This window comes from Perna viridis, chromosome 2 (assembly GCF_037379345.1).
Source record: "Perna viridis isolate PV_CMFRI_1.1 ecotype Kerala chromosome 2, ASM3737934v1, whole genome shotgun sequence".
NCBI lineage: Eukaryota > Metazoa > Mollusca > Bivalvia > Mytilida > Mytilidae > Perna > Perna viridis.
This window is the reverse complement of record NC_142446.1, coordinates 17,782,229-17,804,085: the sequence shown is the minus strand read 5'-3', so window position 1 is coordinate 17,804,085 and position 21,857 is coordinate 17,782,229. Positions and strand designations below refer to the sequence as shown.

The following is a 21,857-nucleotide window of genomic DNA, read 5'->3' as shown; positions in this document are numbered from 1 at the left end:
GTTTATCTTATGAGTTACTGTCATCTTCATTATTCTTCTACAGTTGAGGAAAAAAATAGCAAAACAAGCATTTAGACCTCTATGTTCTATTTTTAGTAACGACAGCCATGTTTTTCAACCGATGAAAAATTTTAAACAATCAGTTTGTGCAGGATATCCTAATTATGCCAACTTTAATTAAATTTTGTAGAAAAGTGTCAGAGAAAAAGATTTTCAAAGTTGTACATGTGAAAAGCAACAAAAAAAAATCTGTTTCAGGGGTCACAACTCCTACATTGGGCACAAATCATTTTGAAAATTTGGACACTGGTCCGTCTTCTGCAATGAACAATATTACCGATGTCAGAATTCTGCAAAAAACTGTATTTTGACCCCTAAATACTATCTTTAGTAATGACAGCCATGTTTTCCAACCAATGGAAATTTTAAACAATTGGTTTGTGCAGTATACCCTAAGGAACAATTATGCCCATGTCAGAACTTTGCTTAATTCAAATGTTTTTGAGTTATTTGTAAAAAACTGTATTTTGACCCTATCTTCTACTCTTAGAATCATTTTGAAAATTTCGGCATAGATCAGACTTCTGAAGATGAACAATATATCAGTAGTGACAGAATTTTGCTAAAATCAACTGTTTTTGATTTATTTGCAAAAAAACTGTATTTTGACCCCTATGTTCTATTTTATGTAACAAATGCCATGCTCTTCAACTGATGAAAAATTTAAAATCAGTTTGTGCAGGATACCCTAAGGAACAGTTTTATTGTCTTTAATTAAATTTCTTTGTATGGTTTCATATAAGAAGATTTTCAAAGCTGTACATGTGAAAAACAACAAAAAAATCAGGACGATGGATGCAAAGTGATGACAATAAATTACACAGCCTTAATGCCAGGTGAGCTAAAAAATAATAACAATTAGGCTTTATCATTGTTAAAATATTCTTTATACCTATACTCCTATTCACAAAACTTTTTTTTTAGTCGAACAGAAGACAGCAAATAAATTGGCAAAATTTATAATCAGTGTATATACCATATTCATTCTTCAAGAAAATCAAGAATAATTAAGACAGTGCCATTTGACAATAAGTACTTAGTTATAAAACAATGTCATTTTATTTCATTTATAACAGTTCACATATGAGTATAAATTCATGATAGGTAAAACATTTTCATAAAAAATGTTGAAAATATACACTAGTGTCTTACTAACCACTTCTAAAGTTTCCATAACTACATTTTCCATTGTTTCAATGTGAATTCCAAGGACAAATGAACTTGAAAAATCATTAAACTAATGGTATAATGATTGTAAATGTTCGTCACTAAATTTACTTGAATAAATAATACTAAAAATCCACATTTTTACCTTTTCTGCTAACTCACTGCATGGAGGCATATTACTCGAAACAATATTCATACACTTTTGTAGTAAATTACAAGTATGATTTTAAAGTACACATTCTCAGCATTATTTTGTCTACAATGCATTTACAATGTAAAGATCTAGGTTCAGTGTGTTCTTGGCACTATATAAAGGGGTGGCCATTTGATCTGGAAGTGGTAAGTGAGATCCTGGTGTCTCCGTGTTTTTTTCATAACATCAACCAACTTCTTTAAGCAAAAGAGGGGAGGGAACCTCCCTATGGTGAAAATATTAGTTAATAATCCATAAAAAAAAACCTGGGGTGACAGGAAGTGTATCATTCCCATGGACAAATGACCATATTACCTGAACATAAAACATCATTGGATTGCGAATTTCCTAAAGATAAATATAATGTACCAACTTCAGTGAATGACCATTAATGAAAATAAGTTTTAAGGATCTGGCAACAAATCAGGTATATTAACAGGTTGGATATATACATGTGATGAATTATCATCCTACTTTATCTGCAACATTATACATTTAATATAATTAAAGGTAATTTTTGTCGTGAACTCAACACCATTCTTTACAACATCCTTACTTTATCATTATAAATCTGACAAGTAGTACTGAGACATGATTAGCATAATTTTCAAAATGCATTATCATAAATGTTAGATGTTGTAAATGTACAGTTTCAAATTGCAGTAAGTTGAAGGGCAAAAAAGGCATCTCCCAGTAAAGTTTGTGTCCTGAGGAGCAATGGTTTGTTTTAATATAAAGTAGTTGTATACTTATTTACATAACTTGAGACAATTTAAACACACTGGGTACGAACTCTTTTGATGGGAGATCAGAAATATGAACTTTAAGACAAACAGGTGCCTATTAAACAAAAGTGAAGTACACTACCGGTAGTAAAACATTATTTGATGGCAAGGTAATTTGAGAACTTTTGAAATGCTTATCATCAAGAAAAACTGTTTATACAACATTTTATCTGTTTATTTATTGCTGATATTGTTTTGAAATCAAGGTCATATGTTTAAGAAGAGAGTTTGACTTGGTTCTCAACTTTGGACATAAATAAAAGGCTCCCAGGAGCCTGAATGACTCACCTTGTTAATTTTTTGCCTTTCAAGGGCGATAACCCTTAACAAGGAGTTGTCCGACAATTTTGACTCAAGAAAACTTTGGTAGGATTTATCATAAGGATTATTTCATCATGTGAAAGTAACTTTCTTTCTATTATAAGTTTTCAAGATATTAGCTGAAAACTGCTAAACACAACATTTCTCACCTGACATGGGGAATAACTCTTACAAAAAGTCATCTGGTAACTATGTTCCTTTGGAGTCTTTTGTTGGCCTTATAATAAGGATCATTTCGGTAGTTGAAAGATTTTGGCTAAACCTAATGTTTTGGAGATATATGAGAATAAGAGGATCCCAGAAGCCTGAATTGCTCACCTGGTTAAATATTTGCCTTTCAAGGGCAATAAATTAAAAAAAAAAGAGTTAACAATTTTGACTCGAGAAGACTTTGGTAGGACTTATCATAAAAATCATTTCAGCAATTGAAAGTTGCTTTCTATCATAGTTTTCAAGGTATAGGCTGAAAACTGTGAAAAAAAAAAAATGAAAAACAAAATTTTTCACCTAACAAGGGAAATAACTCTAGTAAGGAGTAGTCTGACAACTTTGATCCCTTAGAGACTTTTGTAGACCTTATAATAATGACGACGTTGACGACAACAGACAACAACAGATGCAAGTAATGGCAATAGCTCACATGGCCTTTTGCCAGGAGAGAAAACATTTATAAGGTTTGCAAACTGTTTAAATTTGTGTATAGAAATCTTCATAGAATAAAGAGTATTCTAAATGCATTCTTTCTTTATTATAATTCAAATTTCATAAACTTAGGTGTTCATTAATTATGGTGTTTTCCCCCTAAAATTTTGATACACATGCACTCCATCATAACCATTGCTTCAACAAAACAACGCTTTAAATTTCATATAAGATTTCATGACACATATCTCAGTTGTTTATTCATGTAATCCAATTTTAGTTATTTAAGAAGACAGAATGAAACATACTGCAATACTAAATTTAAAATATAAATATAAAGAAAATTTACATTAATTCTTAAGACTACCTGTTTATCATGTAAGCAGTACTGCATATAGTTTACCTACTAAATTTCATGAAGCAAGATATCCTATTGTAATAGAATAGCACAAAAATCACTCACAAAGGTACATTAATTAGAAGAAGGTAAATAACAACGTCCAATATATAAGTGTTTCTGTGCATAGGGAATGTAAACAAAATATACCATACTACACAGTCAGGGGATACTGCATTATGGAGAGTATTTATTTTTTAAAATTAAAATACAGTCAAAGAAAGACCTCATACAATATTTTACTTTAAAATGATACATGTCATTTATGTTCCATTTTAACTGCTTGATAATAAATAGAACATGCTTTGTAGAGTGTGCACAAATTAACATGTAGTTCTAGACTGCTGAAAAATGATGCATTTCAAAAAGCATCAAGAATGCATAAATTGTAAGTTTCAGGTCTTCCTTCCAACGAAGAAAAAAATAAGACTTGACTCAACAAATACATAAAAATGAAAAGCCCATTAATAAAGTCAATAACATCAACATTACATTATTATCTACTATAGTAAACTCTGTAGTACAATGTCTTGGATCTCCATAATGAGTAAGAATTGTCAAATTTAAGTAGATAAACACCTTGACCAGGATAGGCATGGCTACCACAGTAAACTTCCTCATGACAGTCTCTACGATACACAGGAATTATTTCATCTGTTGGGGGCTTGTTATCTTGTTTACTGCCCTGTTCCACATCTGCCTTGTTTTCTAAAAAAAAACAAAATCTGTTTAGTTGAGAAAATCCAATAACAAAAGATGCACAATTTTTAAGTATTATTTATTATATTAAAGGAGAAGAACATGTTATTGTACAAGTCATAAATATCGAAACTAATCTGTTAAATATTCATGAAAATTAAATTGAAACAAATTAATTTCCTTTTCTTAATTAATAAATCGAGATTTATAATTAGGAAATTTGAATTTCCGCACCTACGGGCGCCACCATGACTGGTTGAACTGTGACGTCATGAAGTCAGTTTGTAAAGTAAAAGTAAATAGGTAATTGATTACGATGTCCGAAGAAATCGCAAATTTGGGACTTTTACCCTATAATTTCAACCCAAAATAAATCGAAGAAGAGATTGAGGCACAACATGTGTAAGCAAATGTCAGACATCATTGATGAACAATGGGATTTGCAGCCAGATGACCAGTATTTGTCTAAGGAAAATATTATGGCTACTTCCGAAGAATGTTCATGTTGCTGGTAAAAAAAACTTTTAGAACATTTCTCTTTTATTATTCATGCAATCGTAAGCTTGATAAGTCATCATGTTTTGGTGATTAGATAAACATGATTGTAGAAATATTTACGGAATATTCTTTGTTTACATATTATTTGCATTACTTGTATCAGTACCAAACAGACTTAGTGACATCACAAGCCAATCGGAAGCTATCGGTAAAAATCAATAAAGTCTGCTTATGATCTTCCTTCAGATAGTTGAGTTCTGCAAGATGGCTATCCCCTTATATTTCAAAGATTTCGGACTTTGCATAGCCTTGAGCATTTTATAAAAGTGCATTTTGCATTAAAGGTTATTTATTTTTGTTTATGTGGGTATAATTTATTATAAGAGCCCAACTTAATGCAAAGGTGGTCTTTCTCTTTAATGAAATTGAAATGACAATAAACAGCTGAATACTAACACATGTGCACATGTGCAAAGAACATTCAAAGAGAGATAATTCTTCATATATTCTACTAATTTTTGTAAAAAAAAAGAAATTAAAACAAAATGTTATATCGACTATAAATTGAAAATTATTAAATATGTATAAATTAGAAACTGTATAAAAAAGACACACTACACTATACACATAACCTTTTTTTTGTGTCATATTAAAATACTACTTAGTTTATGCCAGAGAGACACCTTTAGTACATTAACTACGGTTAATACCTTGCTGTTCTTCATCTAAATCTTCTTCGTCACTAGATTCACTAACATGTACTGTAACTGTACTATTTGGTTCAACTGTCCACTCAAAGTAAACACCAAACCCAATATCATAATAATCTGTTGAGAACTCCCAGAATAAACAAGACCCATCTTCATGTGTAGGAACCCTCACCTAAAAAATTAAACATCTAATTTACAAACATTTGACTAAATTTAAACATTAAATGCAGAATACTTGTTGGTCAAAATCAAGAAAATGAATGTTATGTTAAATAGTCACTTCTGAACATACATATATACATTCTACCAAATACTGAAAAGAAGTAAAAAAAACATCCAATTCAACTTAACCCAAGGCATGATGCACTGACCAGAGACTAAAATTACTATACGTGCCTTCATTCGTATGGTTTACATCTAATTTAGCCCTGGAAAAAAACTAAGTCAAATGAATATGGACATTCCATATTTAGTAAAATGTGTGTTCACTAACAAAACATTTTTTGCAGTGCAATTAAAGTGAAAATCCAAGTATAACATGGAAACCTTGATGCAAACTGGAGCCAAATTTCCTTACATTTTTCTTTGCAGGAGATTTTGGCCACATGCTTTGACAACTTAAATATTCCAACCATAAAAACCTGTTGTATCAAGATGAATTTTGACAAAATATTTAGTATGTTACAGCACATGGCCTTAATGTGGTCTGGATCAAAAAGCTACTATGAAACCTAAGAAATTAATGAAAGTTGCATAGAAACGATACTTAGTGAGGTCATTTTTGACACGTTGATGTTATAACATCTCCAAAATCTTCATTTAGTCAAGGTGTAGTCATCTTTTTAACACAAAAATTTGTCAATAAATCTTTTTAGTGGGTAAGCTTAAATCTTCATTAAATAAAAGGGCTGAGAACTTGTATAAAGGAATATACTCCTTTTGATGGCAGTAAAACATTACTGAAGTGATGATTTTTAAATTTATATCAAATTTATGAACCAATTTTCTAGATGCAATGACCTATAAATAACAAGAATAATTAATCTTATTTTCAAATGGTCATGATATCACATTAAAGAATACACCAGTATCATTCCGTTTCACGTAAAGAAAATTTGTGAAAACACTTTCATTACAACCTGATATCACTAACTAAACATACAAGTTATAATAGAAACAACAGACACTATATACTCAGCCAACTAAATATAAATAAACAAAGAAAATATTTCATATGAAAGAAACTGAAAAAAAAAATATTTTGTAATTAAAACTGATTATACTTTAGTCTCTTAAGCATGGAATGGCTGTAATCTTCATGCTTTACAAGACATGGATATAGAAATGTTTATATTATTTTACATGGCTATATGATAAACACTAAAGAGATCTATAAAGACATTTATTCATGCATCATTATTTCATGTATTTTTCTAACTACAGATTTTTTTCTTTATGAACCAATTTTTAATCATTTTAATATAATGAGATTGGTGAATATGTCAGAGACAACAACCCCATTGGGATGAAAAAGGTCAGCTCAAGACCACCCATGGGTCTTTACATGTTTTTTATTATATAATATAAGAAAAGTCTTTTGAACAGCTGCACTAGAGAATATGCAACAACCATCTATATTTTTCCGTGTTTCAGTCTAATATCTCAGAAACAAAATCGGAAGACGGAGAGCCCTTTTTCCACAAACATTCTACCAAGATATTATCAAAATTGCTCCAGTATTTTTGAGTATTCTTATGACAAGTTGACTAAAGAACAGACAAAGATACACAGGCTGCCTGAGGCAAATATTCACATGAAATTAACAGGAAATTAGTAAGATTTTTACATTAATTTCACATGAACTCTACTGCAAATTTTATGTGCTCAATTTAAATGAAAATCATGTGAAATAATTTTGCTTGTGTATATAATGACAACTCCATCAAAAGGTAAGCACATTAAAAAAAAACTTCAACAGATCCTTCCTCATAATGGTTCAGATTTTCTGTATCTACAGAAATGCCAAAAAGAAATATTTGGATATTAACACTTCAGATTATCAAAGATAAAAGAACAATTCTTAGCAAGCATTTTCTCCATTTCAAGTGCCCTGTATCACTAAATATATAGTTTCCCTATGATTAAACCAATATCTCAATTATGAAATTATGAAATACACTGATTACTTAGGCTAATGCTGAAGTTACAGAAAGACAGAACACTCTAACATTGTTTAATCTCAATGTAAAAAACTAATTTAATAACAGCTTGTTCAGCTTGAAAAATTATCTTGTCACTGAAATTTGTATCCCTTGGACATTGATTCTTAATAACTGAACTGGAAGATCAGAATTGACATAGCAGTTGCCTAAATAGAGGCTAGTAAAGTTCTACAGTCTTCCTTACTTATTGTTTCAATATATACAAAAATAAAGCTGCTTGAATCAATTTGTACACTGAACAAACTTTCTTTTAATTGCATTTGATTTCAATGTCATTCAATTGATGGCACCATACTAAGATGTCCCATTTCTGACTAGTACCTTTCTATCATTTAGCATATGAAAGAGTAATCAAGGGAACCAAGGTTCTAGCGGAAATCAAAAGAAAGTAATCCAGGGACAAAGACCAAACATGGAAAACAGACATACACAACAAAGAACATTAAGTAATTAAAATAATACATACAAAGTAACAAAAGCAAATGAGCAACTCAGACTTCACTAAAAACTGGGAGCATGGAGCAGGTGCACTGGTAGGGTAAGCGTCCTCTGCTTTTCTAGAAACACCTGCCCAGTTTCTCATAAAAAGTCAAGTCCAGGGTAGGTGAAAGAGGAAAGGAAAACTATGACACAATGAACATATCAGTTTTCATGGTGCAGATGGATACACCATAACGATCCACAAGTTCATGATGGCGACCATAATACTTCTGTAATGATGACTTCAATCTTGTAGCAACATAACCCTGTGCCAGAAGCCTAATTGTAGGAAGTCTAGCGCAATACAAAAACGTCTGTGTAGTTATGGCAAGCTCTGGCACAATGTATGAGTTGTGATATGAAAACTCCATACGCAGGTGCTGAAGGGATGTTGCCACAGATGAAAGGAAAGTTGCCAATACTAAATGAAAAGTCATCACGTTTGTCATAAAGGTTGTTCAATAGTTTTCCTTTACAAACAATCTCTAAGTGTAGGTCAAGATAGAGGCTGACTTCACAGTGCCTGTAGTATCCTTTATCTCAAGTTCTTTGGGGTAGATCACGTCCCCGATACTAGGATTGTTTAACGATAGTACGTCATCTACACAGCGGAAACTGAAATTAAAGGATCCACCCAAACCATGTTCTTTCTCTGTACCCATTGGAATACCGACTTTTTGTTGAAAAACGCATCCACCATACTAGACAAATATCTTCTGGATAAAAAATTCCAGCATTTTGAAAACATTTTCTTCTGTATATTTAGAAGATGATTTGGAATTATTTTTTACAAAGTATGAGGAATCTCTACCAAGAACTATATAATTATATCTAGGTGTACCATCTTTTTCGGAGAAACAACAATGTATAATGTTTTTGAGTCAGGATTTTAATTAAGTATGAGGAATAGAAGTATACAGTGTTGAAAAATCATAGGTTTTAATGCTGATATATTCTGATAATAATCTTGAATTGAGGGCCTTCAAAAGATCTTTCAAATTTTTCTGGATCCACATTGAATTAATACCACTAAGGGAGTAACAAGTGCTGTGGTAAGATTGGAGACCCTCTTTGACAGCTGTGAGTAAAGAAGTTAAAAGTTTTGAAGAGGCTTGTTGGTACATTATGCAGATCCAGCTATATAACATTGTTTGTATGGATTCTTGTGTCTTTGCATAGACGGTAAATCACAATCATCATCTTTGGTAGAGAGACCTGCTTAAAACTTTCATTTGTTTCAAAATTAAAGACCTCACAGCCTTTATCCACTCCGACAGAGAATCAATGTCTTCTTGTTCTCCATTTTCTTGTGTAGTCCTCCAATGCATCCATAAGAACTTTTAAGTTATAATTCTTATTTATGGAGCGTGGTTCACGGTACTTGGGACCTTTAGAAAGGATATTATGCAGAGATTCGTCTTCTATGATGATTAAATCTCCTGTAACGATGTGACCGGAAGGACCATATTTGAATGGAGAGATTTTACAAGAACAGTCAGGTGGTTCAGCCTTGAAGTCCTCAAATAGCCATTTATAATTGAAAATTTTGTGCATAAAGTATAGGAATATGAAATAATTGGTATTGATTTATCCTTTAAATATGGGGGAATTTTATTGGTTACGTTTATGTGATGGAGAATGTAAAAAAACAAAACAAAACAAAACAAAACAAGAAACAAGAGGCTCCCAGGAGCCTGAATCACTCACCTGGTTAAATTATGTCTTTCAATGGCAAGAAATTTAACAAGAAGTTGTCTAGCAATTTTGACTCAAGACTTTGGTAGGACTTATCATAAGGACCATTACATACATGGCTTAACAGATCAAAATGAAAATAGATAGATCTCATCATGCTGAACACTATTACCCAATCTCAGAATTTGCCTGATCCAAATGGTTTTGGAGATATAAGCCAAAAACTGCAGTATGACCCCTATGTTCTATTTGATGTAATGGCAGCCATATTTTTTGATGGATAAAAAAATAAACATAACTTTTAAGCAAGACACCCCAAGGAACATTCATACCAAGTTTAGTTCAAATTGGTCAAGTAGTGTCAGAGAAAAAGATTTTTGAAAGAAATAACATTAAAAATAGCAAAACATAACGTTGAAAAGGGCAACAACTCCTAAATGGCATGACAGATTATAATGAAAATTTGACCACAGATAGATCTCATCATACTAAACACTTTTACTCTGACAGAATTTGACTAAACCTAACGGTTTTGGAGATATATGTGAAAAACTACTGTCTGACTCCTATATTCTATTTTTAGTAACAACGGCCATGTGAAGGATCAAAAATCTAAAAACAACTTTTGTGCAAGATACCCAGAAGAACGTATGTGAAAATTGTTTCATATAATTCCACTTAATGGTTTCAGAGGAGAAGATTTTTTAAAAATTGTTAACGGACGACGACGACGGACGCCAAGTGATGGGAATAGCTCACATGGCCTTTGGAGAGGTGAGCTATAATGGAAATGAAATTTAAATTGAAATTTTGAATCATCAGTACTGTGTGGATGTGTAGTTCCAAAAGTGGTGAAAGCACTGATCTCAATGTAAATAATTAATCTTTTTGGAAATATAGAAAGAATAAATTACCATCAGTGGATAATAAAGTTTTAAAATACCTATGAATATCTCATGACTTCTGAGGTTCAAAGCTATTGGTGCTTTGATTTATAAATGAAGTCCCATAAATTGAAAACAAAAAAATTGACAAATATTACTATTAAAAGGGAGCTTACATCAATGGAAATTAACAAAGCACCACAGTTTCACAGAATTTTAACAATTATTGTCCAAAAATGGGAAATGACAATTTTTTTTAAAGAATTAAGCCGAATAACTCAAATAATAGAAACAAAAGAAATAAGAAAGTACAAATGGGAAAACATAACTAAAAACAAATAATTTACCATTCAAGTAACACAGAAACTCTTTTGAGTTATTGTGCAAGTTGTAATCAATAAACAGATGGACAAACAAACTAATGCATAGTCAATGGATATCATATACATAATATCTTTAACAATGGGCATATTAAAATGTGATACATGACAGTAAATATACATGTAAACATGCAAATGAACACCTTGAATTTCAAGTATAAAATGTCTCATGATTGCCAACAAAACTAGAAAAACTGTGGGCAATGTTCACTAACCTGATACCCCCACTCCCCCTTTTGATAACATGCACCTTTTAACCTCCAAACTGATTTAGATCAAAATCTAAAATAGTAGATGCATAAAAAGAATTTTTAATGAAGATTCTGTGAAAGTTTTATTAAATTCCATTCAATATTTGTAGGAGAACTAATAATAGATAAGACATAGGTACCCCTCTGTGTAATTGAAGGAAGGAAATGGGAGGGGGTATAACATATAGAGAATAAGATATTGTAAAAAAAAAATTCTATGAAGAATTTACCTTGAAGGAGATCAAAGTGAGATAAAGTGTTTTACCTATTACACAATCAATATTACCTTTATTTAAAAAACAAATATATTTCATCCCTCTTTTTTATCATCTAAAAATGCTTTTTTATATATCTTGTAACAGGTAACCATTATTCATTACGATTTTATTTTCTGGAATAACTTTATAGGCATTAGAAAATGTACCAAAATTTTTCAAATTTAGTTCATCAAGTAAAATCCAAACCAATGAAACATATTTTGTTTATAATTTGGAGGCACACAGCCATCAATTGGATACTTACTGTGACTGTTTCCCCTGAACCTATTTTTATTACTGAATCTTTATCTTTTCTCAGAGATTCTTTGAATTCTTTTATATCTTTTCGAGTCCACATTGAGGCTGCGGCAAGAGGTGGTAAGTCATCTACAAACACAACATACAGCAAGGTAACCAAAGGAAAACAGAACCATGCTAATAGGAAAATATCCATGGTTTTCAAATGTACACTAAGAAACCTGTACATTTCAAATGCTGTATAACTGCCATTAACTGGTAGATTACACAGTACACAGGGAATAAGGTTTTTTGTTGGGATAAAACTGGGGATAAAGGAATTTTATGTTCCTTTGGATATTGGTCTTGAGTTAATCATAATTTTAGACATACAAAGAAACAGGTTAACACCTAATGGTCAACTAAAAAATATTTTTGCAGTTTTTCTATATTCTGTTAAGACATACATATAAAAACCATGGATACTTTGAAAACTGATAAAACAGTGCTACTAAATTTAAAAATTGACAAGGTTAACTCACAGTGGCAGTAGCCAGAGATGCTATCTTAATCACATTCTCTTTACTACTCTTAACAGCATCTTTAAACCCTTTAATATCTTTTCGAGTCCAAATTGATGCAGGCATTAAAACTGGCATTGGAGTTGGAAAATCTAACAAAACAAGAGGTATATCAATGTAAATATAGAACATCAGAATAAAACAACAAGTCTTAAAACTTCAAATTTGATGTCTCCATGAGATACAAATAGTTTGGACTTGTATAAATGATTTCATAAAGAAAGGATTTAAATATATTGGTTTTTTTTAAGCAAAATGTTTTATTCAGAGTGCTTTCTTTTTAAACATAATCTTGCCTGCAAATTTGATATTTATTTTGTTTTATCATCCTACATTGATTATCAGACATCCTATTAATTCTGCCCATTGGTAAGATACTTGAACCCATATTGCAGAGTTGTGAATTCCAAGGTAGACAATTTCAGCCTGGTTCCTATCGCTATTGATTTTCTATAATGTCATACTTCTAATGACAACACTGCACAACACCAGCATTGACAATATTCAATACAGTCAATAACATTTCAAATTATACAACACTATCTACATAAATAAAATGCTGCACAAGGTGCAGCTTGATGCAACTGCAGAAGTTGAACCATGAATATTTGAGACAAGTATGGACACCATTCAAACTTGATACAGATTTGAATTTTGACTCGAATTAGACATTTGACACAGGATAAGAACTTGACCATCCTTCGATGATATGGCACCTTGTGGTACAATTTTAAAGAGATCCATTCACTCATAGCGAAGTTATTGTCTAGAATCAGGAAACTGATTGTTTCTAGTCCCCTTTTTGGTGTGGCCCCTAATTTAAAGTACAAGTTTTAACCCCTAAAATCATTCCTAGTCTAAACTTAGTGGTAAAGAATATTGTGGAACAATATAATAGACATCCATATGCTAACTTGAGTGACTGAAGCATTTTAATGTCATGGTGAAAAAAAAAACATTCAAGGGTAGATTTAGGTGATATATGGTATGAATCTGAAAAATCCAATTATGTTAACTTGAGTTCGAAGGTCAAGATCAATTAAAGGCCATGATGTAGCCAACATCGTATTACTGAGATTCACCAATACACCAAAAATAGAAAGCCTACATCAAAAGTAAAAAAAACCTGCATCCTAGACATGAAATGTGCCAAATACAGTATGCTTATGTTGAAAAACAAAGAAGGTATAGCCTGGACACAAATCTGCACAAAAAGAATGATTCCTATGCAACAAAATGAACTTTGCATCCTCTCATGGTAATATACTGTGACCCATGTTACAAATACAGCATGAATAATAATAAAAAAAGTGCACCATAAGCACATGATACATCTGTCATATGAAAGCATTATCTAGTTAAAGCATGAAAATGAAAAAACCAACCCCCCTTTTTTTAAAGTGCCAAAAATCAAAACCATGAAATCAAAATTTTAAAGGAAACATAAGGGAGCCTGTGAAGGATTCCTGGCCCTAGCTGAAAGTGTTTTTCAATTAGAGCGCACAATTATTCACAATTTGATTGTTTATTGCTTCTCTCATGATTCTTTAATTTATTTTCCATAAAAATGAAAAATACCAAATCTGACAGAATAAGGTCAATAAATATTAAGACTTTCACATTTGATTGTTTTTTTAATTTTAATGCTACATTGTAAGGACTCGATTAACTTTCTAAATGCACTTAGAGAACAAATGAGCAGTTAATTAGTATCTATTCCCTACTTGCGGAGCTCGGGATGCAGCCATATTTTATCCCATTTTTGCAGAGTTGCCTCCTGTAAGAGCAGGTATAATTTCGAAGTCTCTCTAATAGATGTTCAGATTCAGGTGCAGAAAAAAGTGGTCACTCAAATGAAAATGGAATCCCCAGCAGACAAACACAACAGTGTTTCTAAAATTTACAAGGTGTTTCATTTTGTTGGTAGGTTACATAAGAATGATTACATAAAAAAAATTTATGGCAGGGTCAGTAGAACGAGAAATTCCCTTTTGACTTTCGAGATTTTCTAAAGTATTGTAGATATCGGATGTAAAACCTTACGTGTTCCGAATAGACACCTGCTCCAAAGGGAGATTAATGTTGACAAAATGTTGGTCCGCAAGTCGGGAATATCTGGAGCCTTTATGTAAAAATACATTAGCTTAAATCATTTATTTTGACAGAATAAACATTTTCTTAAATTTCAAAGCTGTGGCATAAAAGTAATAAGCGAAGATTGCATAACAAGCCATGTTACAATATACCCTTATAGAATATTGAAATTGTATAGTTAAACTATCTCCAATTTTGACAAAATTCTATGAAAATCAAAACAAAAAATTTCTGCATCTCCATTGTGGCAATACACATTCTACAAAATTTCAAAATTCAAAATCTGTGGGAGGAGATAGCCAGACAAATCCTTAGCTTTATGATCCCTCTTGAATTGTGAATTTGCTAAATTCAATTTTGACAATATTTAACATAAATCAAACTCCTTTCAAAACAGCAGCTCAAAATCTGCGGGTAGATATGTCCTAATATTGAATCCATGTACATTCTATCTGGACACCCTTATGGACAAATGTCAGACAATTAGACAGGGGTATATTAACTAGCTCCAGAAGAATCAATAGCAAAACCAGGCCTTTATTTTCTAAGAACACGATTTGTGTAAAATATTTACAAAACACAGACAGCAACAGCTCCAAAGTGATTGAGTAAGAGGAGAATTAAAGAAGCAAATGAACTAAACAAACTGTTTCACAAGCCTAAAGGACCTTAACAGATTCTTTCACCTGTCTAAGTTAAACACTAGTGGACAGGCTTCAAAAAATACCTTGTAATAGTTAACTATGGACTAAGTACTACATACAGAATCACACATATAGGTCTATACCTTGTTTATTGCCATTTGTATCTGGATCAGCAGGAACTGATGAAGGACCATTTGGTTGCAGTTGTTGTGTTTCTTTAGTTTCTGCTTTTTCCATTACAGTTGTTGTTGTTGAGTTATTATTTGCTGGATTAGATGACATACTCTGTAACTGTTGATATTGTTGCTGCTGATGCAACAATTGTTGTTGATATACTTGTTGCATGTACTGTTGAAAATGTTGCTCTTGCAGCTGTTTTATCAACTCTTCTTGCTAAAAAAAATAACAGAGTACCCATAAATCAAACATGGAAATGGAAGACTAGGTTCTAAAGCTCAGAATAGCCAAAGATATCAAAGTCTTTTTTCTCTGTTGAAAGTTCGTAGATTAGTATCTTACTTGTCTGGTGGTCTCTATGTAATAACCAATTCTATTAGGAAAAGCTGTCATGCTATTTAGGTTGAAGGTGAACATTTACTATTTCCCATCCCACGAGCCTTTGTATTTGGTAAATGTTACACCATCTCAGTTTTCATTTCTTGTTTTAGACACATTTTAAGACATGCCGAGGTTATTACAGAGTTGCAGTGAGATTGAGTCCAGCATGAATGAGGATCTTCAAATCATGAAGAGTTTTGATGAGTTGGACACTAGCTTTTCTAGCTTATCCATATAATTAACATACCAACTGCAAGACCATCTACTCCAATTGAAAGTCAAAAGTGAAAATACAGGTGATAACAAGTACCTTTCAAAATGATTCAGAATTGGTTATGGAGAATTATGCTTCTGAAAAAAGGTAACCTTGCTATTAAAAGGCAAAGCAGTTGACGATGTACAAAGGGTAGAGCTCCAAAGCATACAGCTCTTTCTCAGTCCAAGACTATCGATAAGTATACTGTGCTAAAAGACAGTATTCCTGCTGACTGCTGACTTCTTTATTTTCTGACTTGTCAATGATTTTGGTCAAAGCAATTATTTCCAATGAAACTCATGAGATACAACTTAATCAAAATACATATAACCCGGAAACATGTACAAGTAAGTCCAAGTCTCACCCTTATGGTGAAAAAGTATTATATAGTGATCAGAAGAATGAAGGTATATTTGATGATGATGACGGTAACAAGAAATACTCCAATGATGCTGCAGAATCTTTTTAAATTTAACTGTAAAAATTCATCTTTAACTTAAACAGCTTGGCAGCTTTCATACTAGAATGGGATCTCATCCAAGGGGTGTTGAAGATGGATACTGTGGCATCATTAATGTTGATTGTTCTGCACTCCACAATTCAAATAATCCACAAAAAATAATGTTCCGACGAAACAAATTCTTAATATTTAGATTTGAATTAATCAAAAATTAAATTTTACGGAAAGTTTATATTTTTTAACAAGTACGAAATAACATGGTTTGGGCCAGTTAACGCTTTTAACAAAGCCCTTTGTTGCTTATAAATAAAAACTGCAGCCAACCATGCTATTGAATAACTGTTCAAAAATTTGAAATCCAGCAATGGATTGCTATTAAAAGCCTGAAGTAAATTCTATTCAATAAAAACAGCAGCAGCAACAATACAATTACAAAACAACTCTTCATCAAACAAAATGTTTACTACCAAGACAATGAACATTACATTGCAGAATATACAAAATATTGTACATCATCTCTATCCAAAGAATTAAATACTCCTTCACAGGTAGAAACTTTTTAGAGCAATTAGTTGATTACTGGTTTTCAATAGTACATGTAATATATATTGAGATACAAGTCCAGATCATGTAAGGAAAAATATAGATTATAAGGGACATTATAGAATAATTCTTAACTGACAGTATACTACAGAAACACTGAAGTTTCGAAAACTATGAAATAATTGCTGCAGCCACAAAGAATATCAATAACATGCTTCACAGTGTGCAGCTTGATTCATAGTTGATGCAGTCCTTAATTTGGATTGTAATTAAACGTCTGACATGGTTCTGACCAGAATGGAAGAGGTCATAGAACTTTAAAATTAGTGACATACATGTAATTTATACTAAGTTGAAGAAAATGTTAATTTTTTACCCTTTTTGGCCCTTGACTCCTAAGAGGCTAGGGTCTTTACTCTTTTAGTCCATCAAACATTCCTTTTGTGGTAGAAAAACCAAGTTACATAACATCTTAAGAGTTCCGTACACTTTTAATCATGCTATTGTTTGGAAGGGAAATCAAGGAAACCAGGATGATTTGTAAGGTAATAAAAGAACTTAATGCAAAATAACATGTACAAAGAGACAAACTAATGGGCCACCCTAACTCCACTAATAAATAGTTGCATGGATCAGTTGAACAGTGAACAAATTGTTTCTTGTGGTGTGGTGCAGATGGATACACCACAACGATCCACAATATCATCATAATGTTTCAGGGGCCTACTTGTAAGAAGTCCACATAGTATAGGCAAGCTCTTGAATAATGTGAGTTATGAAAATTCCATATGCAGGTGATGAAACAAGGAATACCAATGTTATTGTACCTTTCCAACACTTGCTCATACATTACAGGTCAAGATCCCAATCTCAGTCCGACCATTGCAGTGTAGGACATTATGTCATCATATCATAGTAATCCATACAAATATACTTGAATTATTTTGTAAAATCTAACAAGACACAGGATGTTGGCCCCTTTATGGTACTTCATTCAAAACACTTGGGACCATAACCTCCAAAATCAATATAAAGCTTCTTTTTATGGTTTGTAACCTTGATGTAAAATTTTATAAAAAAATCTTCAACTAATTTTAAACTTATTGCACTAAAAAACAATTGTCTGTGGATGATGACAATGGTGACATTGAAAACAACAGATCTGTTTATGGTAGTTTAAGACAATCTATATATTAGGCCCTATTTTATGGAAAATGATCCATAAAATGTTGAAGTTTGTGTGGTTTTTACATGTTTACCATAAGTACCATACACAGATTAACAATCTAAGGAGCTTTAATTGCAGTCAAAATTTGAAAGATCTCAGAGAATCTATAAAGGTAAAAGACCTCTGTATAAACAGCAATTGCACCATACCGTATTATGACAACAATGTTTTTGGTTGTATGTAGTAAAATGATTTTTTATGCTCCCTCTTAATTATAACAGAAGCATTATATTTCTAGATTTATGAGGAATATGCTGCCTTAACACATACATATACATTTGTTGAGCCTTTTTGATACATGTAATCGGTATGGGCTAGAGAGTGCATATGGATTTCCTGTTCTATTCAAATATGCCCATTTTGTATAGGAAGTTTGATTCAGTGACTTCATCACTGTTTTTTATAAATATTTACATACACTGAGTTGCATCTTCTTACTTTCACATAAACAGAAATGAACATAATGTAAAACACATACATGCAGACAATGGAAACAGTGTTAAAGATAAATGACATTTCTCTTACACCAAGAATAATATAAAAGTGACAACAGGAAAAGGTGATAATCCCAATTCAATTCAGTAATAACGAACATCTGTAATATATGTGATATTGATACACAGTTACACACCAAGATAATTAAACTCAATACAGCTGTACATATATTTATATAATAACAAATATAGATAAATAAATATAAGAAAAGGAAAAAAATGATTATATCATGTTGAAATGCATAAAAACAATGAAATTTCTTTTACCTTGACAACAAATATACTGCTATGTTTCAGTCATTTGCTTGCTGTATTGACCTATTTCCTCATCAACATTAAAAAATCAATAAGTGGGGACTATCTCAAAATACATTTTTGTCATTCAGATCAATAAGATTTCATGCAAAATACAAAAATTAGTTCTGGCAATAGAAAAGATAAATTTATTTTATCAATTAAAAGATATTTAAATAAAGTAACAATAAATGAGGTATAACATGGTACACATAAGAGTAACCACCAAATATACAACACATAAATTATCAGATGAATATTAAATACACTAATTCTGTAAAGTGGTAGGGCTGAAGATCAGACACATAAATAGAGAGACCTTTGATAATTCAACATGACCAAATAATTCGCCAAGAAACACGGCACTAATGAAACATTAAGTGAGACCCCATATCATAATGCAGAAAAAAGGGAGATGGCAAAATGTTCAAATTGGCTGAAATCAAAAACTACATTTTGGATTATGCTGAAAATTGAATTTAACCTGTATTTTAAGGTACTTAACAACAGCAGTTTTAAAAATTCATAGATCCATTCTCAAGTAATCATCAGGAAACTGTCAGGGGACAGACAGACAGAGAGACACGCACACAACTTTTAGAATGATTGATTGTTGGGGTTTAACACCCAAGTAACAATGTTTTAGCTATATTCAGGCGATGAACATAAAATAGATGATAAAATGAACATGAAATGATGATGAAATGAACAAAAGCCTGAATCACTCACCTGGTTAAATTTTTATCTTTCAAGGGCCATTACTCTAACAAGGAGTTGTCTGACAATTCTGACTCCATGAAGACTTTGGTAAGACTTATCGTAAGGATCATTCATCAATTGAAAGTCTCATTCTATCTATTATACATGTAGTTTTCAAGAGATTGACTGAAAACTGCTAAAAAAGTAATTTTTTGCCTTTCAGGGCAAAATAACTCTTAAATGGAGTCGTCTGACAACTTTGATCCCTTTTGTAGGCCTTATAATAGGATCATTTAAGCATTTGAAAGATATTGGTTAAACCTAATGGTTTTGGAGATACATGCACAAATCTGCTGTCTGACATTTATGTTCTATTTTTAGAAACTGTGGCCATGTTTTTTAACTGATCAAAAATCCAAACAGGCATTTTCTTTAGAATACCCTAAAAAACAAAAATATTAACTTTGACTGAATTCTGTATAAACGTTTTTGAGGAGAAGATTTTTTAAAGTAATAACATCAAAAATAGCAACAAAACGTCTAAAAAGGGCAATAACTCCAACATGGGTCAACAGATTTTCACCACATTATGACCACAGATAGATCTCATCATGCTGAATACTTTTACCCTATGTCAGAATTTGGTTAAACCTAACATTTTTGAAGAAACATGCAAAGACCTATGGCCAGGTGAGCTAAAAATGGGATGGGACAAAAGGATAATGGGATTGACAAATTGTCACAATTTTTAGAAGGGTATCAATAATTCCTCACAACCTCATGTGGCAGGGTATAAAAAGTAGGGGAAAAAATTCCTATATTCTAAAAGAGTCATAGTACATGCTTCATTATAAACTATTCAACCAATCTATAACATTTGTACAGCTTTAAACCAATTACAATACTCTTATGCACCACATATATTTAGAACCCCTAAAAAAGTGTATATAATGTACCATCAATTTGACTAAAAATGACAACACAGCTTATAGTATAAGTGATCACAGACGATCACAGATGGTGCACCTCTACTTGTAATTCGGTGTAAATTTTATCAGGTACATTGTAAGATGCGACGTCATGAAAGTTCCTTAGTGCGAACAGGTATTTTAGCTGCTCATATAGTGTCAAATTTCAAAAACCATCACTTTACTTTATACGTAAGTTTGTCAACTGAATAATCATTTAATGTATAATTTACAAATATTAAGTTGCAAAGAAATCCAGAATAAGTCTATTAGTATACAGCCTTCTGCTTATGGCAAAATCCAGGATTTTTCATACTTTTAGCCTTAAATGCCATATTTCTGATACAAAAACTAGTTCTTAGGCTACAATTCAACATGAATAATACTTTCAAGTGATCAACTGATGCCACTTTCTTGTTTGAAGTACCAAGAAATACATGCATACAGCTAAGTGTAAGGTAGAAATGCACTGAATCTGATGGGGGTGGGCAAGTATTAGATTGCCTCTAGAATCAATATCTATTCTCCAATTTCAATAAATTTGGTTTTTTTTGTAATCCTCAAATACAGGGCTTTCCAAAAAGTACAAAATATTTACATATGAAAACAAATCTTTCACCTTAAAATTGCAGTATACCAATGGGACCAAGGTGCCTTGTTCTGTACCTGTACACAAAATTAACCTGTCTAATTATGTACAACTTAAAAATCAAAGGTCAAACTTGGTTGAAATATTGATTGTGGGTAGTAGAGCCTTTGTACATAAATAGATGCAATACTTGTGAAGGTAAAGAAATGCAAAATGCATGCTTTAAACTATCCCGAAAGATTCAGGCCCTCATCAAATTGGGTTTTTTCCAGTCTTCCCTGCACCAACTGGCTGCTTTTAAAAAATACAAAATTTTGCACTAACTTTAAGAATTAAAATCAAGAACAAATGAGCAGAAAAAAGGTACACTTCTAATTTGTTTTTTTTTTACAATGATACCATGCTTGCTTACTTTTTCTGGTAGTTTTAAAGTGCCTGATATTTATCTATATTTATCTAAATATATACTTTATTACAGGAAAAAAAATGTTGGATTTGCTTGTTGAAGTGTCTCAATAAAGCTTTCCACAAATTGTCATAAAGTTATCTGTATTGACCTATCTATACAGTG

At 31.8% G+C, this 21,857-nt stretch overlaps 1 protein-coding gene across 2 annotated transcripts in view; it reads right to left on the bottom strand.

Moving 5' to 3' along the window:
- Positions 1-1,100: 1,100 nt before the first annotated feature.
- LOC148623879 (Golgi resident protein GCP60-like) overlaps positions 1,101-21,857 on the bottom strand; it is a 33,454-nt gene continuing 12,697 nt past the window's right edge. Inside the window, exons 6-9 of one of the 2 annotated variants that reach the window (XM_088566163.1) lie at positions 15,341-15,590; positions 12,421-12,551; positions 5,473-5,644; positions 1,101-4,273 (exon numbers count right to left, since the gene is read on the bottom strand). In XM_088566163.1, the coding sequence (XP_088422289.1) occupies positions 4,062-4,273; positions 5,473-5,644; positions 12,421-12,551; positions 15,341-15,590 (765 nt within the window). In that variant the 3' untranslated portion in view covers positions 1,101-4,061. Of the gene's footprint in view, positions 4,274-5,472; positions 5,645-11,906; positions 12,029-12,420; positions 12,552-15,340; positions 15,591-21,857 lie in introns of both variants that reach the window. The other variant, XM_088566164.1, reaches the window with a different exon arrangement.